The sequence below is a fragment of the Dromaius novaehollandiae genome, chromosome 10 (genome assembly GCF_036370855.1).
Source record: "Dromaius novaehollandiae isolate bDroNov1 chromosome 10, bDroNov1.hap1, whole genome shotgun sequence".
NCBI classification, from domain to species: Eukaryota; Metazoa; Chordata; class Aves; order Casuariiformes; family Dromaiidae; genus Dromaius; species Dromaius novaehollandiae.
This window is the reverse complement of record NC_088107.1, coordinates 20,744,001-20,770,731: the sequence shown is the minus strand read 5'-3', so window position 1 is coordinate 20,770,731 and position 26,731 is coordinate 20,744,001. Positions and strand designations below refer to the sequence as shown.

The 26,731-nt window shown below is 40.7% G+C and overlaps 1 protein-coding gene and 1 long non-coding RNA gene across 2 annotated transcripts in view; one reads left to right on the top strand and one right to left on the bottom strand.

Annotated features, from left to right (window-relative positions):
• CA12 (carbonic anhydrase 12) overlaps positions 1-24,822 on the top strand; it is a 31,210-nt gene extending 6,388 nt beyond the window's left edge. Inside the window, exons 3-10 of the mRNA XM_026113441.2 lie at positions 4,820-4,999; positions 7,585-7,727; positions 8,621-8,716; positions 10,925-10,988; positions 11,456-11,613; positions 12,569-12,695; positions 22,662-22,746; positions 23,753-24,822. Of these exons, the coding sequence (XP_025969226.1) occupies positions 4,820-4,999; positions 7,585-7,727; positions 8,621-8,716; positions 10,925-10,988; positions 11,456-11,613; positions 12,569-12,695; positions 22,662-22,746; positions 23,753-23,834 (935 nt within the window). The 3' untranslated portion in view covers positions 23,835-24,822. The remainder of the gene's footprint in view (positions 1-4,819; positions 5,000-7,584; positions 7,728-8,620; positions 8,717-10,924; positions 10,989-11,455; positions 11,614-12,568; positions 12,696-22,661; positions 22,747-23,752) is intronic.
• The window catches only part of LOC112991155 (uncharacterized), a 47,155-nt gene that overhangs the window by 19,075 nt on the left and 1,349 nt on the right, over positions 1-26,731 (bottom strand). Inside the window, exons 2-3 of the long non-coding RNA XR_010390807.1 lie at positions 23,280-23,377; positions 22,226-22,302 (exon numbers count right to left, since the gene is read on the bottom strand). This is a non-coding gene — a long non-coding RNA (uncharacterized LOC112991155). The remainder of the gene's footprint in view (positions 1-22,225; positions 22,303-23,279; positions 23,378-26,731) is intronic.

Sequence of the window (26,731 nt, the reverse complement as noted above, 5' to 3'; positions counted from 1 at the left end):
CGATTCCTCTACCTCACAAGCTGTCCTCTGGACACGTATATGGAAGACACACACATATTGGATACGTGTATGCAGAAAGAACGGAGCTCTGCCTGTGCTGTGAGCCAAACGGAAAACACGTGGCCACGTTATCGTGGCACGCAGCCCAGTCTCTCAGCCTTCGTTGCTCAGTCAGCCTCAGACCCAAGCTCACTGCAGCTACATAGCTTCCAGCTGGCTGGAAAATGGGACAGAGTGCTCCGTGTGGCTGCAAAACACCACACAGACATTCCCGGTCTCACTGATCCCATGCATTTTATGACATTAGTTCACTTCAGCCCAAAAGATCTCGGATCCCCCATCAGAAGCTCCAGCAGCATGAGTATTGACTAGTCATCAGTGCAAAAGCCTATTTGTAATAATGGCATCATACAGACCTGTTTTCTTCTTCTTTTATCCAGCCAGGGTATGCCTCCTGGGGGCAGAGACCCCTGTCATCCCTAGGGGAGCATTTGCCTACATCTCCTACCTGTGCCAGGGCCGTGGGGCTTGATGAAGGCTCAGGCGTGCAGAAGGATAAAAGGCATGAAAGGAGATGATATGATAGAGATATGCTGCTGTAGTGCTGAGCCATTTCACTCAGCTCACTGTGGAGCTGGGCAGCAAGGCCACCCAAAGAATTGTTACTATTTTACTCACAGGCATCGTCTATAAAATAGCCATGAGGGCACAGCCATGCTTAGGGTTACTTACATCCTGCTAAGGGAACACAGGCCTGGGAGCTCCTGTAAAAGGAGGCAGCCGACAAGCTGGATTTGAGCAACCAGGTCTGCAAGCGCAGCACAGCGAGTGTTCACGGCTGCATCAGGAGCAGTGGTGGCAGGGGCAGGGGGTCTGACATCCCCCCACGCTGACAGCTCCGCGCCTTAATCGCTTACTCCAACAGCTGAATACCATGTTGGATGGGTGGGACAGGCCCACAGCACAACTACCGCTCTGCTGACGCAGTCCTGGCAGGATCCTCAGGGAAGTAAACATCATCTGAGATGCCCGGGCCTTCCCCTTTGTCATAACTGTTGTCACAAAAGGAAGAAATGAAATATTAAGATGTTTTTGCAACACCTCTCATGTAAATACCTTATGGGACTTGTAATACAGGCCAATCTGAATACATCTACATGTTATTCTTTATTCAATAGTGATCAGACAGAGCCTTTGTAAACAGAATGTGATTTCCACTGAATTTCGCTAAATGTGCTGGCACAGAAAAAGGAAAATCTGGTTCACAATCAATCATTCGTTTTCAGCACAGCTGGCTCAGAGATGCCTTCCAGCTGTGTGGTTTATCTACCATGGAAATCTCAATTTCATATATGAAAACACAAGCTGCAGTGAGCTCAGCTCTTTGAGACAAGAGTTTTGAGGCGCTAAAATGAGGAACATTATGTGACAAAAAGGCTGAATTTCTAGAAAAACTGGTTTTGTACCAAAAAAAAAAAAGTTGTGTTGATTGAGCAGGAGTGGGAAACAAGCAAGAACTGCCAAAGCTTAGTGGCCTGAAGGCAGATTTGTGGATGTGTGCCAGGGAAAGGATGACAGCTACTCGAGATTAAGGTGCATTAAGACTGCAGTAACTACATCATTTTATTGTAAAGAGTGTTTCCCTCTTGAACTGCTGATGTTGGTATGAAAGTTCCCATACTATCCTGCCAACTCCTACAGGCATGCAATGCACCAAAAGTAGTACTAAAAAAGTGTGTTGTACTTCATGATGTGGCTTCCATTGGCTGGACCAGGCTTCTATCTTATGTATCAATTAAAAATTACCTATTGAATTATCAAGTGTCCAAACCTATGATGCACCTTAAAGACTTTCTAGAAACCCACTACCTCATCAGTGCACAGAAAAACAGACCCTTACAAAATTATTGGAATCTTAGCACAATAAAGGCTTTTCATCAATTTTTCCTGACACTGCTGGTCTGTTTAATAAATCATTTTGGCACTGCAGCACTGTGCCATGAAACCCACAGCTTGCACAAGTGCTAAAATCTTCTGTTATAAATACTTTGATGATCATGAAGTTAATGTCAGCATAAGATTTATTAACTTTTAAAAATAATTTAAATAACTTTAAGATAGTAAGTACCGTGAAAATCTAGGAGGAGAGAAATTACAGTGATTGTCAGTCAACTGCAGCCAAACACATAAGTTACAGCAACATCAGAGCCTATTTATACTGAAAAGCACTGATTGAGTCTGCGTATCCACACTGCAAACAATGTCATGTGCTAACCTATGTCTTGAATAAACTTAAAGAGCTTGCCTGAGTAAGTAAATTGGTCTTTGAGCACCAAAACTGAACTTGTAATTTTTGTCATACGCACTACATTTAAATCAGATTCTCCTCCTTTATTGATATCTTTGGAAATTCTTTCACATTAAAAAGCGAGTCTCCATTAATATTAGCCTGATCATTAATTTCCCTTTGGAAAATATCTGAACTTGCTTTGCCACTGATGACCTGATGTAACATTAGATACTGACATCCACAATTCAAGGAAGATGTTAACATACTGGAGAGACTTCAAAGAAGCCACAAAAAATATTACAGGTCTGGAAAAGAGGCCTTCTAACAAAAGACTCAAATAACTCTATCTGTTTAGCTTAAGAGAAGCATCTATGTTACAAGTACTTCCATGAGGAGAACAAATACGCTAACAGGAAGCTCTTCAATTACTAAGCAAAGGATTAAAAGCAGCCACTAAAGGTCAAAGCTAGACAAACTCACACTAAAAGGCAAGCTGTCAAGAGGAGTAATTACCCATTGCGCAGTTATGAAGTATCTTTTACCTGCAATGCTTAAAACGAGATTAGATTTTTTTTGTCCTGACAAAAGATACGGCCTCATTAAAGCAGAAATCAATCCAAGCGAGTCCAATGGCCTGCGTTAACAGGCCAGGTGACCCCAAAAGACCCTCCTGCCTTAGAAAGAATCAAGATGAATCTTCAATGTCGAGGAGGAACACAAGTTGCAAGTACCTCTTTTGACATTTAAATCTCAGTGGCCTCAGCTTACAGCTTGAAAACAGCTGCTAGCTATTAATGTGTAGTTAAATCAAAGGCACAATGAACAATTTCTTGATATTACCTATTCTTTGTAGAGTCTACCTAGGGCAAAAGACTGTGATGAAGAAAAGTTTCACAAGAGTTCAAGCAAGCTACTGCAGGTCAAATTACCATAATACTTTTCATTGTTGCAAATTAACTTTTCATGGCGTGTTATGACATATTGCTAGATAGAGCCAAACAGCTTGTACGATGAGGAAAAGGCTTGCTTCTTTTCTGTGATGTTTCCTCTGTCAACGTGAAGTTACTTTTTTCAGCAATTCTCTCCAGAAGGCAGGCACAGCTGCATTAGTGTGCGTATGCCTGTACTTGCACAGGGAAAAGTCATTCCTGTCAGAAAACAATCCAAATTTTGTGACACATCCGAACACAGGGGCACAGCCAGCACCGCGACTGTCTTTGTTTTGTTGTTGCCTGAAAACACTTAGGCCTAACCTGGTGAGCTACCAGGCCTGCAGTTCCCAAAGAGTGCAACCTAAAAGGCAGCTGAGATTGTCAAAAAATCAAGGGTCAGTAGGTGAATAACGAAATAGAATTTAAAGCATAATTTGGGGGTTTATAAATACCTGCATCTTTTGGAGCTCAAAGGGAATAACACTGTCATCCCAGAACTCCATTTCCAACCACTGAAAGGGTTGAAAAAGGCAAAAAACTCTTCCACATCATTTCCTTACTCCATGGTTTGGTAATAAGCAAAAATATAAAGGCCTAAAAATGCCTCTCTCCTATACCAGTGCAAAGTAAGACTAGCACTACTGAAGTTAGGGAGGTTAGACCAGGTCAGATACCTAAGCAAGTTCAAAGCTGCTCCCCCAACTTCTGCTGCACGCTGTCTGCTGCACCATCGCTTCTGGCTGAGGGTGGGGATGTGCTCGTCAGTGCACAAAGGCATCGCAAAGACTTGGGACAAAGGCTTCAGGTCAAAAGAAACATAACCAGGTCACCGTCGAAAGCCTCTGCAGGACTGTAAGCAATTCGTGGGTAATTCTAAGCAGTATCTGTTTTAATTGGTCACTGATGGAAAAATAGCCTTGCATGCACTGGATGTATTAAAACTCAGTAACAAAAGTTTTTTCAGTTATTTTAAAAACAAAAAATTGTTCCTGGCTTTTTTTCTAAGGAAAAAATCATTTTATATATGTAGTAGCTAACGGTCTGTGAAGGCTTTTCCTGCTATATGCATGACCATATGTAATAACTAATATGATTCATCTATCTAGCTATCATTAAGTTTATGTGAATTAAACTTTTAATACAGTGGCATTTTTGTACTACACAGTCTTATCATTGTTTTGTGAAATTCACATATATGAGAATTTGACTTGGATTGACCAGCACCAGGAGCGATGAAAATTGTAGAAAAAATGGAAAATTACAACTCAGGAATCTGTCTAGAAATTTGGTATAAAGTGTCTCTACGTGAGATTTTTGCTGACACTTTCTCTGCCAGCAAATGCATCTTATTACAGTAATCTGGCCCTTTTCTACCTAGTGAGATACTGGAAACATGAAATTGAGAAAAGCAGAGGAGCAGAAAAAAATCTTCAAGATTCAGAAAAGACTCCTTTTCCAAATTTTAGATGAAGGCTCAAACACAGGAGTTTTTAGATTAACTGTAATAGTTCATCCTGGTCTGTTTTTTACTATTTCTCAGGGAAGATCCAGACGACATCAAGGCTTGACAAACCTGTCTTTCTGTTAATTTACACAGGTCCTGATGGAGAGAAAGCCTGGCCAAAGAAATATCCATTTTGTGGAGGAGTATTCCAATCGCCGATAGATTTTCACAAAGATATTCTCCAGTACGATTCTAATCTCTTGCCCTTAGAATTTATAGGCTATAATGTGCCCTCCACTGACCAGTTTACATTGACCAATAATGGTCATTCAGGTAAGGAAGCTTAATGACAGTAAAAGATTGTGAAGGAAAGTATCACTGGAGTTCATAATTTTGTAAATCATGGGTGAACTACTTTGATTATCAGTTGAAATTAAGCTGAGATGGATGAAGCCTTCACATCAGCATACATACACCCCAAAGAACAGGCTAAGGAAATCTGGCAATGTACTAAATACAAATGGACCTGGCATAAGCAGAATTGAAAAACTGACATTTTTAAATAAATTTTAGGCAGGTCACAGAAGTAATTCCTGAGCTTTTGAGAGCTTTTCTTGTTCCTTTGGTTCAAGTGCTTAGAAACAAAAACAGACTTTGCAGTTTTGTTTAGAAAGAGAGAAACTGATAAAATATAGATGCATCGGCTCTTTGATATTCTAGTCTAATCAAAGCAGCTCAGTTGAATTTAGTGCAAAAATAAAACACAGTTAGGAGTACCATTCTCTTCCTTTGACTTGAGACCGAAACCTCCTATAGTGAAGGATAAGACAGATATAGATTCAAAAGATATAAAAATAATTAGAAACAGCTTACAAACATACCTTCCACTGTAGTACTAAATCAAAGTGTCCAGTATAGAAGATAAAAGTAGAGAAGAGGCAGTCTCATAAAGGTCTACGATATCTAATGTATCAATACGACATACAATACCAATAAGCTAGTTCCACCATTTTTTTCTTCTTGAAACATTTGAGGTCCTATAAATAAGAACAGGGCTAAGGCTCTCCTTCTGTGTATCCTCCTCTATTGCACAGGCATCAGAAGAACCTGTGTTGTAAAACGGCCTCTGCGCTTCCCTAGCATGCCTTGTTGAAAGATGCTTGACAGGCAAACTTTTCTCTTTTTCTCACTCTTTCAGTGGGGTAAGCCTGCTCTGTACAACATCATGAGCCCATTCGTCAGGTAAGGACCAACCTCTTAGGGCATGGTTCCTGGTTTTCCTCATCTTGACCAATTTCTCCACCAAAACCAGGTTGCTTTAGACTAGTAATACTGAAAGAAATAGAAGGTCTGGAACACCTTTTCTTTGGGAATCTCCTTTTCCTAAGAGCATCCCTGAGTCCTTAGCAAAAGATTATACTGTCAAAGTCGAATGCCTTAGGCCATTGCAATCATCCCTAGGCAGAGCAGGGAGCATCGTCACTGCAGCCTTTAAAGGTACCAGAGCGTAGGTGGAAACAACAGTACAACGCTGAGAGCCTGTCCCTTGTGATACAGTCACACGGAAAAAAAAAATTCCTCCCAGAGCCTAGGTCACTAAGATTTTCAGATTTTGTCCCTAACACCTGAAATTCAATCACTTCCTGATAAAAGCCAAGACAAAAATAGATTCACTCTCAGAAAATCTGGCTTCCTAAAACTGGAATTCACTTCTCAGGTAAGTGCCCTCCCGGGAGGCAGGAAACATATGGCCCACTCTCGCCAGAAAACTCACTCAGACACGATTGCTTGATTGCTCCGAGTAATAAGCATTGGTTTTCTTGGAGTGATCATTACACCATCTGCTGTTATCCTCTCTTATGGCTAGAGAGGAAATCAGTAGGATATCTAGTACTGTGCTATCAGGCATTCCTATATACAATTACTGTGTTTCACAGCCAGCTACAATTATCTACTTCAGCTAGACTGAAAACAGTAGAGCTCAAGAAAAGCTCTTTAATATTAGCTGAAGAATACATATGTCAGCAGTTGCTCCTTTATTAAGGTTGTGGGCCTTGTTTCCCCTGCAAAACATGCCTGGGACATTCCAGAAATGAAATATATTCATATTGGAAACTAGTAAAGGTAGATTGCTAAGAGATTGATCTATTCTCTACACAAAGTGTTGCTTTATGAAGTACCAAATTTCTCCAGACTGAACAGCGAAAAGAGAACAACTCAGTTTCTTCTCTACTGCAATTTCTACACAAAAAAAATAAGCCGGCCTGCCTTCCGCACTGAAGATCAGCACTGAGTAGAAAGGAGGGTACTGTATACAACAGTCCCCCTTCCCTCTGTCAAGAGAAGAAGTATTAATTCTTAAGGCCTCTGATTACCTTGCTGCTTGACATCATTACTCTGGGTTTGGTGGAGGGTGTTATTAGTTTATTCCAAATGCTTCTAAGAGAAGATTAAAAGGGAAAAGAACTCAATTTAACAGTGTTTAAAAATACCAGACCACATATTGGCTTATTAAGCCATTTTTTTACCATAATAAGGGAATACAAAGAAGGCACATGAGCCTAAGTTCTGCTTCAATACTCTGATAACTGTCTCTTTAATAAGACTGAAGTAATTTTGCATTCTTCAGGGAAGAGAAAGAATTCCAGTAGCAACAATTCTCATACTTAATTCCTTCAGTTTAAGGAAACAGAAAAAGGGAATGTTCTAAACTCTCCTGAACTGCCTAGAAAGGCTTAAAGACAACTGAAATGTTTATCTCTGACTGCAGACTGAGATGGATTCCGAGTTAAGAATCTAATAGTTTATTCTGCTCTGTCCCTTCTCCATGTGTAATATAGTTAGCCGGTAGTTCTATGTGCCCAGCGCTTGGAAGCTGTGCTATCCTCTCCTCACATCTGGGTTTGGTCTGCTTACAGTGAAAATGTATCTGTCGCCTACTATGTACATCAGAAACCTCCCGTTTGAGTACACTGCATCTCAACTTCACCTACACTGGGGCAACAGAAACAAGTCAGAAGGCTCGGAGCACACCATCGGTGGGAAGCATTTTGCAGCAGAGGTAAGACGAGCTCAGATCAGGGAAACATGCAAAGAAGGTTGGGCAAGTCCCACCAAGTGGGATCTTTACCTTTGGTATATGACTGGACTTATAATCTGGGTATATACTAAAAACCTGCACCGTGCACCAGGAAGAGGATGGGCTCCCATGTACTTTCATGAGTTTTCATGTACTTTCAGGGAGTTAGAACCCAGCTTTTAAACCCAGGGCTGACACTGGGTCACTGAGCAATTTCAAGCAAATTGCTAGATATCTGACCCCTTGTTTCTTTTCTATAAAACAGAGCACAACATTGGCTCCACTGGGCTTAAATGACATTTTGAAATGTTTTCCCTTTATCTTTACTCACTTTCTTCTATCCGGCAAAGAACTATTTGACAAGTCTTTTTCATTTCCATCTTTTCTAACCCTAAATTAAGGATTTAGGAATAGATTTGAAACAGCAGCACCTATTGCATGCTTATGCCAAATGATTAAATGAGAAATTATTCAGTCAGAATCATTTGATTGCATAAGAGCCCTTCAGGAATCTGCTTCTTCTCCCATTACATTTAACACCAGTTTTTGCATACTAAACATCAGAGAGTCCCAAGAATACCAAGGTGCTACAATTTCAGAAATATTTACTAGTACTGGCAATACAATCAAGATAGCTTGAAGCTAAAGCAACCCTCTTTTTTCTCCATCATGTAGAGAAGAGGGATAACTCAGCTATACAGGGGCTAGCAGAGGGAGTTCCAGCACATGTTGCTTTTCTCTAGAAGGTATTTTGCCATTACTGCCCAGAAACCATAAAAAACCATGGTATTGTCCTGGCCTGAGATGGCTGCACTGGTCTTTCTCAGTCAGTGATACAGAAGTGTTACCATAATATCGTATCTCCTTCTTTGTAGCTGCATATTGTACATTACAACTCTGAGAAATATCCGGATATAACAGCAGCAATGGACAAAGCGGATGGGCTGGCGGTTCTGGCTATTCTTCTTGAGGTAGGATGTAGGACTTCTTTATTTTTTAACACACTTTTGATCATTAAGTAAGGCATCGGAGATCTTTAAAGTATAAAATTACCTAGATTAACTAAAGGGATTTTGCTGAATATGTGTTCTTCCTTTTCTATTTCACAAAAAAGGGCCAGACTCCATCAGCACATATATAAATGGGTACAAACAAAGAAAAAGAATAATTCTGAATATTTCCTCATATTTTTCAGCAAATTAACTTCAGATATGCTGAATCCACTTTTAAATTCATTTACAAACTGAGGATTGGTAGAGTTTATCAAATAATAGATGACAGTGAATTTCAAACTCATGTATTTAAAACTGCCTATTGCAAATGAAGCAGTTTAACACAGCAGAGAGACACAACCCTTGCTCTGGCAACGATATGCAATTAGGATGTGACCATAGCCTTCAGGACGCAGACTTCCCAGATTCTTTGAATCACAGATTCTAGTAGTGATATAAAATTACAAACATGTAAATTCGGTGCATTTTTTAAAATGACAGAAGGACAGGTATCCAATTTTCCCTTCTAAAGCCCCACATCCATCAGCTGATCTGAAGAAACAACTTTGACAAGCTTATATAATTTTCTTTCTTTCTGAAGAGAAACTCCTCAATAAGCTTTACTGTAAAGCTATTCGTAAAACTGGAGTATTTTCCACTTTCCACCTAAGGCTTGAAAGTACCCAATTTCCACATTTCCATTGAATACGTAAAAATGTTTAAGGACACAGGCAGTTTCAACAACAAAAAAAAGGAGAGGGAAAAAAATGGAAAAAAAGATTTTTTTGGAGATTGACACAAATTAGTTTTAGGAACTTAAGACCAGTTTTCAGAAACTCACTTTTCCTAAGAATGAACTCTCAGGTAAGGCGGGGGGGAATGCAGAAAAAAGTGCCCTTTTCCTATAATTCTTTTGTCCTTTTTCCAAAAGGAGGACAGATTTGTTCAGCTCTCCTCCAAGGTTAGTCACCCAGGCAGGAGAGCATTATGTGACAGTCACAGCTAACACATACCGCTCATGCTTCTAATTCAGAGGGGGTGAGCACAGAACAAACATTCTGGTATCAAACAGCTCCTGAAACAGAACCAGAAGGAATAAATGCAAGAAAGCAGCTGTGTCTCATGCAGCCCCACACACCGAGACAGGGGCTTTATTGGCGTTGGCTGTGAACTGCACAGCCAGGCCCAGGTCCCACGCGGGGACAAGCATCCAAGCTTGCTGACCTAGCTCCACCGCGAATGGATAACATCCAAGCCCACCTCCTGGCCCACCTCTAAGGCTCCGACAACAATTTTGTGCCAAATTTCAGCTCATTTGGAAGTCAGAACTGTGGAAAGTTTCAGAGTATTGCATATTACTCTACGGAAGAATATCAGGATTCTAGGCTGCTTCCCCCCCGCAACTGTTAGTGTTTAAAATCAAGTAAGAGAATGTTGTTAAGCCTGGAGATTAGGTCTCTGAAAAACTTTCAGACAGCTGGTGGCTTTTAAAGTTGATTTAAGGTCACGGTTTTACTATGCTCAGTTGTCAGAGGAGTTGCTAAACACCAACTCCAGAAAATTCATATAAAAACGCATTGATTATTAAACCCCAAAGCTGCTGGGAGAAGTTGAAAAACACAGTCTTGCTAGAGAGCTGGGTTATAGTCCTTGCCGGAGGCCCTGTGGTGCCCAATAGTGTCATTCTTTATCTTCTGGAGCTGTGAGGAGCAGCAGACTAAAAAATGTTTGTGGGTGGGAAACTGTGGCTTTGCCTAGAGACCAGGGAATGACCTGGGACGCCTGTCAGCAGAGAACGCGGCTCTACAAGGCTCCTGCAGGAAAAGGGTTTTCTTCAGGCGCACGGTGTGCTGAACGCGCAAAGGCAGCCAGGTCTTTCGAGCACACGTGAGAGATCTATGCTGTCATTGTTAAGGCTTCATTATGACAATGTGCTAGAATAACATGTTAAAGCAGCTCTAGTACCCACAGAGCAGTAAGAACATTGTAGGGATTCTGGGAACAGTGTTAACGCTTTGGGTGAAAAGAGGAATTAGGCCATACTAGTACATTAGTGTCCAGACAGTGGAAACATTTCCCTAATGGTAGAGTTGTTCATCAAATGCTGTTACCTGCTGCATGCAGGAGCAAAGATTTGTATTCGGTCTGTGGTGATTTGCACAGCTGTTGATGGTCTGCTCGTTACAGATCGGACCTTTCAACCCAACATATGAAAAGATCTTCAGGCATTTCCGGAATGTGAAATACAAGGGTGAGTGACTATAAACCAGCTATGGACTGAGAGTGGCTAAGAGTATCCAGTATCAGCCAGAGAAGGATTGAAGAAACAGTCCAGAAGTCACAGGCAAACCTCTGTCATAAACTCTAGAAGACTTAAAATTCAGTGCATTTCTGTGAAGAGTGTACTGCTAGCGTGAGACAAGCACATAACACCATGTGTTTCTGACTGGCCCTTCTTTCTTGCATATGGTGTTGTTTGATTGACGTGGCCACAGTTTATGTTACAGAACTCTGATTTGGTATCTAGGAAAAGATTTGTACATAAAAAGATCTATTTCCTTATTCTACTGGGATAACCTTTGTTAAAATGTAGTTTCTTTTCTTAGTGATATGACCGAAAACATCATACTTACTGAAAAACAAATTCACTTCATCGGGACTAAACTACACCATCTGTGTAATAATGATACAGCATTTAACACAAATCCTCTATTTTAGATCAGATGGCCCAAGTTCCTGGTTTCAACATCCAAGAGCTGCTTCCCGACAGACTGGATGAGTATTATCGCTATGAAGGATCCTTGACAACTCCTCCTTGCTACCCTAGCGTTCTCTGGACAGTTTTCCGACACCCTGTTAAAATTTCACAAGAACAGGCAAGTTTAAATATGCCATGTGTTTTCCTTATTGGTGTTTACTAAGGAACAGTAAATACATATTCTAATTTCCTGGATTTCTCTTATGTTCCAATACATATCAGTATTGTATCAGCTTGAAAAAAATCACAGCAAAGAAAGATTCTTTTCTGTTTTCACTATGTACTTGCTCACTGCTTTGAGTCTTTCTATGAGTCACTATTGGATCATTTTTGTTCAAGTTTCACGGCTGAACCCTATCCATCAAGCCTTTAAGTGCTACTTGGATCCTGACTGACTTAGGGATGATAGCTCGGGTAGATGTTAGTTTCTAAAAGCCTGTGATAGATTAATGTCAAGCCCAAATCCCCTGGCTTTTCTCCAACACTTGTTTCTGTGCTCAATTAATTTCTTTTATTCTCAGGTGGCCACTGATGAATTATATAGGCTATAAACTCCCAAACACTGTCTTCTGATTCACCTAGTTATAAACATGAGGGGAAAAAAAAATCAAAATCTCTGACCAAATTAATATGTGCTCCCTGTTATGAAAGCCCCTTTTTAACCTTGTCCACTTTGCCAGATCATGTCTTTACCAAAATAGCAAGTCCTTTCATAAAGTAGCTTTTCATTCTGCTTGGGATTTAGACTGCGTTAGGGAAAACATGCAGCACAGGCCCACCATGTTTTCTCTCCTCATCTGATTTCCCTAGAAGCCGATTACTACAGAGGGTTAATTTTACCAGGATGTAAACAAAATACAGGTACAGGTTTGGAGATGTCACACTGTCTACATATTATGCTGTATTTGGGCTCACAGGCCATGCAAAATTTTTAAGTAGTACATAATGTATCCTCTTCCCTTTGACTTGCTCTGTGATTTCAAAGACACACCCTCCAGGAGTGTGATTCCTGGGATCGTACACCCACATTGCTTTTGCTGTGTCTGGGAGCTAACGGGTGCTTCCCTTTGTAGTTACGGGCGCTGGAAACAGCCATGTATTGCACAGAGAGTGACGACCCAGAACCCCTGGAAATGGTTGATAACTTCCGCCACGTTCAGAAGTTTGATGAACGACTGGTTTTTATCTCCTTCCATGAAGGTAAGTTGCGTGAGCGCTTCCTATAAAGAAACAGCGCACCACGGTTTGTGTAGACCTGGAATACCGAGGTGGCAGTCCCGCTGCTCTTCACTGCTGCCAAAACACAGCAGTCTCTTTCCTGCCGTTCGCTTTGTTGCCTTTTCTTCTCTTACTGCACTGTTGCCTGGGCAACTATGAGAGTAAGGTATACAGCGAGTACACAAAAAGCTGTTTCACAAGGGGTATCAGGCAAGCCAGCGCTGTGCATCCCTTGTGTTTCGGTCAAAGGGAAGGAGACAGGAGAAGGAAGACCATGCTTGCCCTTGTCATGCCCAGCAGAAGAACAACTTCTTGTCATTCCAAACACTAACCCGTTCTCTACAGCTGAAGTCTTTCAGTCAGTATAACAGCTTGAGCTAGCCACATTTCACCAGTTACATTTGCTGTAATTTCAGTTTGCGATGCTTTAATGAGACTCTCCAGCTGCTTATAATGGCTGTGTATGCCACCTACATTTCAGCAAAACACCTCTGCTCCAATACGCTGTTCGTGGTAAGCGAGTGACAAGAGTCCTGCCGACACAGCCAGGACTGGTCCCAGAAGAGGCTACATAAGATATGTAAGATATATCTGAAAGATCTAAAGAAAGGGCAGGATTTTGCCATGTAGGCTACCAGTGGCAAATCTGGCAAGACACAAGATCCCCCAAGGACACTAGGATCAAGAGGAGTCTTTCCCTTGACTTGCTGAAGCTCTGATGCAGGCTCAACGCCTGCATTCGTCTCATAAAGCTACAGATTATACAGAAAGGTGCCTAACTTAGGAACACGGCTGCTTCAAGCTCTCTTTTCAGTAACTGGAGAGTGATCTGCCAGAGAAAGTCACTGGCTTTTAAGCTACTGGGGTTTCACTTGATAAGAGATAAAATAGCATCTTGAGTCAGGAAAGATTTCAGTCACTGTGATGCCAGGCTTGGTTTGAGCAAGATTCTTCTTACGCAGAACACACATTTAAAAGGAACCACAAGCTCGCATTGCAGGGAGACTGTTTTGCGGGAAATTACAGAGAATCAGAAGAGGTCCTTGAGGAGCTTCCATCTGACAAGTAAAAATAACTTACAACACTGGATTTTATGATCCACTGTTTGGGGTGGAAAAAGTTAGCCATCTTATGAGGAAGACCTCATTTAAAAACTTAATTATGCAATGTTATACAATGACAATATTTAAAATACATACAGGCTTTTAAGGAAAACAAAGAAAAGCATCTGCGGTGGGGAGCTTTATCGCCCCAACAAGGCATTTGAGCATCTTGTTTGTTAGGATGTATTGCTCCAATTGCTGTGTTGTCTTGCAAAGAAATGCCCTTAAGCAGAAGTTGTGAAGCTGGATACACTGGAGGCAGATGAACCCAGGCAAACCACTATGTGTTTTGAGACTGTCACCAGAAGGGTTTTTTTTTTTTTTTTTTTAAAGAAAAAGAGACTGCAAAAAAAGACTCGCCAAGCAGTAAACTTTCAACTTCATAAAACACTTTAGTGTACCATTTTGACTTTGTCTGGTAGTTTCTCTACTGTTTAACTGAAAGAAAAGAAAAAACAAGAGGTGTCTATATTGGGAAATGTCACACAATAGCCACTGCGGGAACAGCTCTCCCCACAGGCATACTGCAAGTAGCTTTTCTTGCCCATTTCGTAAATATAAAGCTATAAAGCAGAAAAGTGAAAATTAGAGATTGGCCAAAATAAACCCCAGATAAAACATCTCTCTAAAATCACAGATGATCTGGACTTGTGTCTAAAAGTTTGCAAGTCTCTTTCTCGAATTAGCTGCACCAGAACTCCCAGGCTGGGCCATGTGGAACATCAGCAGCATTTGGCCCTGAGCTGAAGCAAATCCCCACCTTTGGGATAAAACCCAGAGACAGTTCCAGCAGTCATTTTGTGGCCAGGGATTGTTTCAATCCACATGGAAACATTTCTAAATCTTTCTAAAGTTTCCCATAAGAGGAACTTAATCCTACCACAAAGCTTCTCTTAAGTGCCTTCTTTGGAATTATTGAACATAACCTAGACAGTAATTATTTAAATAGGTATGTGACTGTTGTCCTTGCTGCTTAAGCACATTTTTCTCATTGAGTTCTAATGATAATTTAGATCTTCATTTCTCTATATTTTTACTGATCAAAAAATACTAACAGTCCTGAGCAGACTGAATATATGGCTTAAACCACAAGACATGACTTCACAGTTTAATGACATTCTCCAGCTCTGCATTTAAATCCCTGCATTTCACTGTCTCCTGGGCTCCAGCAACAAAGGCAGCATATCTTCTTAGACTGCTGTATCTCCTGCCTTCATTTAATTAACCACTCTACCTGCAGAGTGCAATACAGCTGATTCTCAGGAAAAGCTTATGGACTATGTACATTAAAGAAGGCCAGGCTGGTATTGCTCTGTGCAGTTCACAGAGCTCTCAGTGGCTTCAGTGCAGTTCACAGAGCTAAACTACATCAGGGTCATGCATGTCCGACTTCTGTGCACTCTGCAGAAGGCCACTGATTTAAAAAATTATTTTAACTTGCAACACTGAAAAGGACAGTAATCTAATAACAGATGGGCTATTTCCCAGGTGCAGAGAAACAGCATAACACATCTTACTGTTTAACATATGATAAGGAGCTGAAGATGTTACACTTGATGAGTAGTCACGACTTCGTACCTTTTACTGAGCACCTTCCAGCTCAGGTTCTCAACCCACCCTGCCTGTCTGTACACAGCTTCCAGCTTGCAACGAGAGGCCTCCAAAAGTGACTTTCCCCAGAGTTTCACTATGATAACTGCTGAGTGGAACAGAGCCAGGAGTCTGCCCAGCCCTAAACCCCAGTGCGCTGTATCCCAGGCCAAGAAACTTTACTTTTCAGCAACAGAAGAAGGACCTGTGACATCTCCTCTGAAGAGGACAGAGCATATCTATGAAACCCACTGTGAGGCTAACCAGCACTGGGAAAGCCTGCCCTTAGCACTGCTACACTTCTGGTACATGAGATATAGCGAACTGTGTTACATAATGTAAACATACACTGTAGAAATCTGAAAAATAACTGTCTTCTTTTTCCTGCTTCTGTAAGGACAGAATGTCCCAAACTGCTACAGCCTTCATTCCCAGTCTTTGGGGAGAAAGGAAAACTGCAAAACAAATGCACACAATAAGCAACTTGTGCTAACCCAAGCTCTGCAGTGCGTGAGTGCAAAGCCCAGCCTGGAGAGCCTCAGCCAGTAGCAAGTGGGTAGCTTTGGAAACAACAGTCATTTTAACAATTGCAAAACACTGAAATTTTTTACCAAGACTGTTGAATTCCAACAACAACAACAAATACAAAATAACAGACACAATGTAAAGGCTCAAAAAATGCTCTGAACAGACTTAGCATACCCAGAATATTTCAGGAAATGTTTCTATTTCACTATGTAGTAGACACATAGCTTTACATTTCAAAGATGATAAGATTTAAGAAGACAGATTTAAGCATTCCCCAAAACACTAAGGCAAGTTTATCACTGAAGTCAACACATTTACACCAACTCCCACCAGCCAAAAAAAAAAAAAAAGAAAGAAAAGAAAAGTATGGCCTGATTTATCATTTCATAAAACCTGTAAAAAATTAAGATGGCTAATTTTTCTCTAAGGCAAATTTCATAAGCCTCTTCAGAGGAAACCAGTTGGGGCCTTTGATTACTTTGACGTAATTAAGGCACTGTCATTCTCTATTATATGTTGTATTTTTGCAATAAGTCAAAATATTTATAAACAAACAGAGGTACAAGTGATAATTTGATTGATATGTTTTGTTCACTTTAGGAAAAAAAGAGGAGTTCCAAAGCCAACTCTATGTTATATTCAAAATGATACCACAGAGGGGAAAATGTCTGTAGCCTGTACATGATAGCAGGGTACACTTTTACCATCCTCGGTCTTTGAAGTACTCCATACCCTCCCTCTTCTTACAGTCAGAAGTGCCCATACCAGTATTTCAAGCACAACAAATTCTTGGTGCTTAATTTCCATGTTCTGTTCTCTTCTGATGGAGGTTAGCAGTGTCTGCCTCTCTCACAGCCAGACACAGGTTCATATTTCAAGTACACTATGAGTTAGAGAATTAATTCAGGCCATTTGTACCACAAATAGGCTGAGTAACTTTCATCTCCCATCCTCACTGAGGAAGGCAGGAATGCATTCATCCTAGCTACCTCCAAAGAGAAGTCCTCAAGCCTAGGAAGCCTGTTGAGACTGCAATGCAGAGCACTGTAAGCATCCACATTAGCTATGACTGTATTCTTTATATTTCTCTATACTTTCTCCTGTACATTTTTATCTCTTCCTCATGTATTTATCCAGCTAATTCCACTGCAAACTAAAAGGGAATCAAAAGTTATAGGCAGAACCTTTCACTTGGAAGATCCCAGCTTAAATTCTTCTATTTTGGCCAAAATTGCCACTGCCTCCTCTCAGAGGACTCTGACGCACGAGACAGTATCTTCTCTTCTCAGTAGATCTGAGAGCCAAGCTCATCTCTGGCCTGACAGCAGCTCTGAGCATTTCACATTGGAGCTTCCTATCAGCCACAACTTTGGTCAGCTGGCGACCCTGCAAGCTGGGCCAGGGTATTCTTAAAGGGATTCTGCCACTATAAATATAGTGCTATTTGTCAGGATGCTTTGCCAATTACAAACAGCACTGAGGTTTCCTATCAAGGGAGAAGACTGTGTCTTCATTTACCTTATAATACCACATGCATGATCAGTTCTGCAATTTTCACTTCTATAGCTTTGTTTTGCTTTTGAGAATTTTTCCCAGAGTGAAAAGAAAAAAGTTATATTTACTTAGAACTATTTATAAAGTCACCAAATGTTTCAGGGGAGCTATGAAGCAAGTTGCAACACTTACATTTACTTTCAACTTTTGTTTTAGGAAAATAAATTTTCCTAAATAATCAAAACCAAAATCCAAAAACTAGACTCCTAAGTTCACTTATCCCTTTAAGGTACACACAGTTTTTAACTCACTGTCTTGAGGTTGTTAAATAGAAACAATAAAATCCTGGTTTTAGTGATGTCAACTATGCTATCAACTTCAGCGGATCCAGGATTTCACACATGAGTTGTTAATTCTCAGTACAGCTGCACAACAGGTGTTTTCTGATATGGCTAGTGAATTTTTAAGTGCAATGTTTTATGGAAAGCTCACACTTAGCATTATTGCTAATACTAAGAGCTAAACAATAAAATCTACTATGTTATATTTTCAGTTTTGCCTTGCTAATGTTTGACTTTGTCTGGGCTAAAATCTGAGAACGTTCACATGGTTCACATGGAATAGCAGAGACTCAGCTACCCAATTACACATGCAAATAGCTGTCTGGATATCCAAAATGATGAGGGACAACTAACTTCAAATCGAGAGACAAGAAGTGAATATTTGTCCTTTACTATTCATCACTTTTGTTTTAAGCTTTCTAAAATCAAAGAAGGTCAAGTCTTTTCAAGCTCTACACTGTATCTGTTAAGGTACCATTATATGTAAATACCGCCCTGAAAACAAACTGCAAATTAAAATCCATTTTGCACTGTTTTTGTGGGCTGTGCTTAAACATACTACAAGGAATTCATATACTAGATTTGAGCTTCAGCTACATGTACATAGATGGTTATTAGTTTACATGCAAGTATAAGGTGTTTTTTTTTTTAATCTCTGTCTTAACTCCGATATACCAGGATAGTACTTTTCAGGTGAAATTAGTTGCTTTTGTGTATTCAGAAACCTACACTAAACCATCTGCATTATGTCATTTCTTTTTTATGCTTTGTGTGTTTATCTGAAATATTTTTCTGCTTTCATTGTCATTTTTTCCATTTTGTCTCTTTATTTATTTGCTGCCAAATGTATCTTATCATCTTGTTGATGATGTTCCCATTATAGCAGCAGACAGCTAAATATCTAAGTCTAAGGTGGCTCACGCTAGTTTCATCTTTCATCTATTTACGGCTATCATTCCTAATCTCGAATTACTGCTGAGAGAAAAGTTATTCTGATCAATTATCTCTTTTCTCAATTTTCTTTGTTAATTGTTTGGAATCAAGTTTCAAGGTCTGACTAGAACATAATACTAAATTTACCTCTTTTCTAGAACAAAAGATAGAGAGTACATTTAGGTACCAAACTTTTGTGCTAGTCTGCACCAGTGCACGTGTTAACAAAAAATGAGATCTTGCCCTTTCCGAAAGATCATAGTTACCTTTCTGCTATGCATGAGGAATGTCTGTTCACAGGTAGCTCTCTGCAGTAAGCAACCATTTGAATATATACAATATACGAAATTCACATACAAGGCTTACAAAGGTCACATTTAGGATTTTGCCAGTTCTGTACTTTGATTTCTCATTGTATACTATGAAAAAGCCATACTCATAATATTCTAACCTATTCTTGTGCTTCTTACCAAGTCCCCATGCCACTGCTTGCAGAGTATGATGGTTATAAAACAATGTCTCAATTTAATATCATTTTTCAATGAGAACTATACCTGTAATAAAAGGTAGAGTCTAACCAAAATAGATAAGAAAATTACCAGTCAGTTTAGCAAATTATCATCAACAATCCTATATAGCCACATGAGTTATATACAAACCGGTATTAGTTGTGCCAAAATATTCTGAGTAAAGTAAAAGATGAACAAATGGTGAAACAGGGAAAGAACTAGAGTATGAGAGGCCTTTTTTTTTGTAAAAAGAAAGAGAAGTCATAAGGCAGCAATCTCAAGATCTCCATTACATTAATATCAAGAATCCTGCCCTACTTATGTCCATTTTTGAATGCATGTATTTGTTTCTTTGGCAGTTTTCAGGAGAATCTAGATAATGGCAGCACAGGAAGCTGAGAGAGTGCAGAGAATGCTGAGGCAGCTCAACAGAGGCCCCACATGGGTGGCCTGGAAGTACTTAGTTCATTTTCCCAATTCCTAGGCAGGTTTACTTGATGTTTTCTTGGAGACAGAGCACAAATTCTTTCTCCAAAATGGGGTGCTTCCAGGAAGACTGAAAGGCACATCAGTATACTTCCTACTACATGCTTTTGTGGCTCGGTCACCTAGAAATATCCTTCCCCCACGGCACATTCTTGTTTGACTAGGAAGAGGGATACAACTTTCTTCTCAAACTTCCATTCTTGAACATTGGCTACAGTAGTTGGCTCCAGAATGGCTATTGTAGTGATTTCCTTCAAACCTCTGCTTTAGTCAAACCATGTACAATGATTTTAAGCAGCATGAGACTCACAATTTGCAGTACAGCTGCCAGGTTTCTGAGACAGCAGGGCTCCCCTGCCCTAAATCCATAAACAAATAATTTATTATAGCAATGCCAAGGCAGAAACAGTTACTGAAGTAATAGAAGCAGTTTTGGAGTGAGCAGCTTCTCTGTGTTTAAGACCAGTTCTCCATGAAATCCTAGTGATCTTTCACTTTTTCTCCCCTTTAAAATCAAGACCCAATACCTGATGGACTGACCACATGTATGTTGTTGGTTTGCTAACAGCATCTATGCACCGGTGATTTTTCTGATCTGAATCATGGTCATGCAGAAATGAGAAATGTAATTTTCCATCTGTATCATAATGTGACCTTTCAACACCTGTCTACCTCCTCTCTGTAAATCACACTCAATAGTTAAATAGTATTAAGTTACAATCCATGATCCCAGTAATTGAAAATCAGACAGTATGCTTTTCATCCAGGGATCTCTAAACACTTCACAGGAATAGTATAAGCATTATTATTTCTATCTATGGGGGAAAATTTGACCCAGATGTGACTTTCTCAAAATTGTTTCTGTGAAGCAGTGCCAAAGCCAAGAACAACATTTGGCTCTCCCTCTATTAAGCCACATCATTTGGCTCTCACACAGAGGTGACACCAGCTATAAAAGCATTTCCAATGTATCTTTAAAACTGGCATGACTTACTGGAGGTGAATTGTGTGGGTTATTGCCCATCCTGCTGTTCTCACCCAAGAACTGGTCTCTATGGCTACAGAAGGCATTGCTCTGTGCTACTTTAATAGAAACCCCATTCAGGCTAAGTACATTTAATTACAAAAGCTCATTGACTCTATCAGTGAACCACAGCAAAATGTTCTACCCATTTCAAAAAAGGTATTCATCATGCCTGTAATCTCCCAAGCAACATTCAAACACATTCCACCTGCCACAGCCACAAAGGCTCCCTCACAGGTGCAGCCCCTCACCTCAAAGAAGAAAGGTTCCTGCCAAAGCACAATTAAAGTGCACCTGGTTGTTGGCTGCAAGCACCCAGCACGCAGCCCAGTGCAGCCAGCCGTGCCAGGCAGGAGCAGCGTGTGTTTACTGGGAAAGGAAGGAGAGGCCGTACACACAGTCCTGTCTTGGGCCAGGCGACCACAGAGATCTGTGAAACAAATCCTGCTGTGCGGGCTGCAGGCCCCTACCAAAGCAGGTCTTCAGAGCAACTTTCCTGACCCAGCGTCAAGGCTAAGGGCTGCCATCTCCAGCTGAGTGTAGAAGCCACAAGATGGGGGTGTTGAGCTGTGCTTTGCACATGGATTGTCAATGACTGAAGCCTTTGGCCATCTACGTTTTGATACTGATAAGTAAAATCTAAATTCGTGTTAACTATTAACCAGTACTACACTGCAAAATGTCTCAGACCTTAAAGGATTACTCAGCAAAACTCAAACATGTTTATACTGTATTTTGCCTGCCAAATATTCCAATAAAAGCAGCTTCACATGCAGCTGAAATTCATTACAATGTCCATGCCTTCCAGTGCCCGCAAGTTACATGGAAACTGGTGCCTAGTTTTGATTACAGGACCATGCTGAACAGAACTATGCTGATTCTTGTTCTCATCAAACAGAAATTTAAGGCCTGAACTTTAACCTTGCCCCTACCCTTCCTCTTTAAATCACAAGCTCTTTCTACTTGTGTTATGTTTTGATGCCCTTTGGAAACTCCTTTACTTTCCTAAAAGTCCCCTTTTCTGTCTATAACAGAGTTTTTCTTCAAATCTATGCATGAACAGTTTCCATTTACTTGGACTTAATAAAGCACCCAGTGGGATAAGGATAAGCTCCAGGCTTTGCATTTCTGTTTTCTCCACGGCTTATTTAATAAGAGAAAATATTTAAATGGAATACATGAAACCTGTAAGCAGCTTAATATGCTTCACTCTGAAAGGGTTCTGATGATGCTTAGAAACAGTCATTTGATAAAATTTAATAAACTGTGTGTAAATGAATTATGAAAATGCAGCTAAGGAAAGAGTAGGCTCTTGGGAAGGCCAAAATAAGTAAAAATACTTCAGGCTCTTTGGGAAGGCCAAAATAAGTGAAAATACTTTCACTGCCAAGAATGTATCTGAAGATCATTATTAAAGATGGTATTGTAATGTTAATGCTTAACACCTCAGTGCTAAGATGAGATCACGCAATTGTTTATCTTAATATCTTGAATTCATTCTTACCTTCCTTGCCTCCTTCAAGCACTGTTCTCAAAGACAAAGCACACCATTCTTAGCTGCCATCCATCAGTGATGTTCTTCTGCCATGAAACAAAACAACAGGCATCAGACTTGACATCTTCATTTGCCCGGGCTTAGTTGCTGAATTTTGCTTATGCTTTCTTACATATTATAGCATACAAGGAGTTTCTGATCTGCCATGACTTTGCCTGAATGTTGGCTTGGTGACTTCAGTGGAGCTCTAAGTTCACGAAATTGTAAACTGAAGATCCAGTTGTGGGATGAGGATCTTCCAGTATATATCTGTGCAAAGCTATCCACCGAAGAGCCTTTGTATATGGCAGAAGCAGAACTAAAATGTTATGACTGACTAGAGACCAACCTTCTCCTCTCAAGTACGTGAAATGAACTGTTTTGTATATTTTCCATCTTCTCCTAGGTGTCGTTGTTTCTGTTGTGATAGCCTGCATTGTGGGAGTTGTCATTATTCTTGCAGTAGCCTTTTGGCTATTCAAGAGGAAAAGGTAAGACATCTTGTTGTCACATCACAGAAAGACAAGTCAAACCAAATCCCTGTTCTGACACAAGGAAGTGCTTGTGTGTCTAAAGCTTTCAGCACTTTTTCCAGTGGAAATGGTGGATCTTTTAGGGGAGGTATGATCTCTCCCTATAAGCTTTGATTTGTTTTTGCCATGGTAGATGCTATTTCTCCTGTATCATATACTCCAAACTAATCCTATTTCATTGCCAGCAAAAAAGGCTAAAAAATGGCTAAAAGGTCTCTATTTGCTGTGACTTTTGTGCCACAATGGCCACCCTTCTGCCACTTAAGAACAGTAGCCCCCTGGTTGCTTTGAACTTAAAAATAATTACTTAAATGGTGTTCACGTAAAACCTTAAAACATACAATGACAAGAAATAGAGAAGAGTGATACCCAGAGAAGTCAAAAACGCTTCACCTTTTAGCTACCAACTGCTCCCACAAGCAAAAGCTAAGAAATGAGAGTCCCTTTCCAGACTAAATGAGACAAGCACGCTGGCTAGATAACAGACTTACCTGATTTTTTCCAGCTATCAATTGCCATTTGTTCTTTTTCCTGGTCTTTTTGCTAGAGTTGCCACTTTTAATTGTTCTTCAAATTCTTTCATTTTTTTCTGGAACAATAAGTCAAATAAGAGGGGAATTAATTTTTAGAGAAAACCCCTTCCAAAGGTCACATCATTCAAGGGAAAGAAATATGTACTGACAGAGATAATTTAGCCAGACTGTTTCCATCAAAGTCAGATTCTGGAAAAAAGATTAAGACAACCAACCTTCCTACAGCATATTGATATTCCTTTGCAATCAGCATCAACTTTGCCACACAGAATGCGTTCACTTGAAATATCTGTAACAGTAATCTACTGTGACAGTTTCACTGGTACAGAGAAAAAAAAACCTCATGCATGCATAACAGACATTTAAAATAACCAATGGTGCTTTTCCTTCATTGCCATTTCAAACATCTTAATACAACTGTTTTGTTTTAGCTGCAAAAAGGGAGAAGACAATACAAGAGTCATCTACAAGCCAGGCAGGGACAAGGAGGAAGAAGATACCTCCGAAGTATGAGACTCTTCTTTGTCAAAAAAAGCCCCTTTTCACTCATAGCACTGACAGAATTTTGCATTGGCAAACACATCTCGTGTTCCTGGCTAATGATAAACCTCAAGACTGTTCAAAAAAACCTAACAGCCAAAACATTTTTGTAGCTCTTGCTCTCTGGTTTTCGGGGAGATACGATCCGTGAATACTCCTGAGAGAGAATTCCTCCCCACATTCTTTTCATGTTGGCCGTCTGCTGGGTCTGAGTCTTTTAACTGATTTTACAGTTAATACTAAACGCTAATTTTATGGTTTGTTTAGCATAGATTTTCCCATAAGTATTCAAATCTGAAGACATTCATCAAGCTACAAGCACTCTTCCCTGCTAAATAAAGGGAGGATAACTCAGGAACAGCATCATGCATATAGACAAGGTAAAGGGCTATGTGCATCTGAGTTACTGTCAGATCAAGATTTGAACCAGGTTGGTCAGCTGATACAGTGTTTTAAATCACAGCAAATGATGGTATCACATCCACCGGTGGGTTTGCCCCATTCAGAAATATTAGAGGAAAAGGCAAGTGTAAATGCAGTGAGATCCACATGGACTGTTAAAGGGGTTCAGCACAAAGAGTCAGTGCTGAAAACACAGATCTACTGCTTGAGGAATGACCCTCTTTCCAGTCATTATATAGCCTCACAAATGTGTTATGGAGGTCAGTTCTCAGAATGACTGTATGTCTGCTGGCCTGGCTCTGGAATTACAGAGGCATCTTGTCAGTCTTTCATGTCTTATTATCCTGATCTTATTTGTAGTGTGCACGAGTGATGCTGGGATAAGGCAGTTGCTGCTACTTTTAAGCAGACTAATTTCTATTTAATCATTAAAACTTGATTGATTTTACAGCATATATTATAAATGCAATTATACAGTAAAGGTTGCTGATTTAGTTCTCTGAACTCAGTAATTCAATTATTAGAAGGTAATTAAAATTGTCACTTCAAATCTCATAAACTAGATACTCTGAATCTCATTATGCATTTTTGAAAGCAAGAACCTAACTCCGCTTCCACTGAAGACAGTGTGAAGCGTACTACTGCCCCGAGGGAGAACAGAGCTAGCCAGTCCAGTACCGCACCTCTACAGAATCCCTCCGGAGCTGGACATCTGAAGGGCGGCACGGAAATGCCTGCACTTGCGTACACAGGCAGGACGTGGTTCAAGGCAGGGATACCCCTAAAATAATTCCGAGTCTGAGTGCCGCTACACACCGATTACTGGGGAAATTCCAATCTGAATTTTACACTTAGATCCACTTTCCATTCATATTTATGTGCTCCCTCAGTAGCAACACCATCATATTTGTGATTTTAAATAAACAAATAAATTGTGATTATATGTGTTTTCTCCTTTAGATTTCAGCATGCAACTAATTCATGACTAAATTTTTTCAATGTAATTGAACTGACATCCAAAATGTGGATTAGATTCAGTGGAGAAAAAAAGTAAAGTTGCAGCTGAGAAGTTCTTGAAGTAAAAGGATGAGCTACCAGCAAACACTCTCCTCTCCCCCCCAAATTACTAATCAGAAATGTCTGGATAACATAGAATGGCAATTTCCAAACTAACATTGGGCTCTTCCATGAAGCATGGTGAAAATGGCTCCAGCACGTGCATATGGCCCAGTGAGAGGTGGGAATTTCTGCTGGTAACAAAGCTAACCAGCTCTGGCAACCCTTGGTTGTCCAGCCGTTTGGGCTGCAGCAACTAAATCCAGTCTCAATTATCTCTCATGTAAGCTGGACAACAAAAACACAGTTTCAAATTATGTTTTGCATAAACTCAACTGATGCACACCAGGCATGCCCTCAGCCAGTTTTAAAAGTACACAGGCCTGTACACCACTAATTGACTTTATTTTCCAACCTGTGAGAAAAAAAAGCCTCCCTGTCAACAGTGAATCTTGATGAGCTTCACCGAGTGCACCAGTTTGCGCAGATGTTTCCATGTATGTGCAAACCTTAATACTGACAAAACAAAGACCATATGAATTCATGGAATATGATACACTGCAGCAAATAACCTTTCAGTGTACAAAGCTAAATCCATTTCTGGCACATTTATTTCAACTAATTCATTCCTTTTCAAAAACTGAATATCATTAGCCACGCTGAGATGCAAACCCTTTGTATGGTTTAAGCTGTAAATAGAGGTTCAGCAAGACCACAGGTCACCTACGTGCTGCTGGACGTGTTATGAACTGGTTGTACAAACAAGCAGTTCTCTATCTTACCAACAGATCTGGCATTTAACTGAAGTATGCACCGGTGGCCCCATTTGCTCCCTGCCTTGGAGCATCTACAGACCTGGACAGTCACAGGTAGCACTGCTTAACACCAGTCTCCCTTCCATGTCCGCTGAACCCTCACAAGAAACACTGCTTCTTTTTTGCCTCATTCTGTTCTTTCCCTCACCCCGAACTGCTCGAAGCATCCTGCTTCACTGTGCTGAGGCCTCAGCCACGCGCCCCAGAAGATGTCCCAGATCCTGGGACTCTCCCAGACAGTCGGAGAATTCAGGCCACAGGGTGAAACCTTCCGACTGAAAATACCGCCGGGGCAGGTCACAGCGAAGGCGCCGAGCCCTGGGGCTGCGGGCAGGGAGAGGGAGCGTGCCACCGTGCGCCCCAGGCCCCGCTCGCAGACGTGTTCGATGGCTTGTCAAACACGCCAGCTGCGCACGGCACAGCGCCCGCTCTGCCGTCCCTGGCGCGGGGACAGCAGCCTCCCCGGCGGGGAGAGGAGAGGCCGTGGAGGAGGGGGGCTGTAACTGCACCGGTCGCTGGTGAGCGTCGCTCAGACACGGGAACCAGGACCTGCGGGGCTGCTGTGTCCTTAGCTTTCTCCCGCTCCATCCGGAGCCA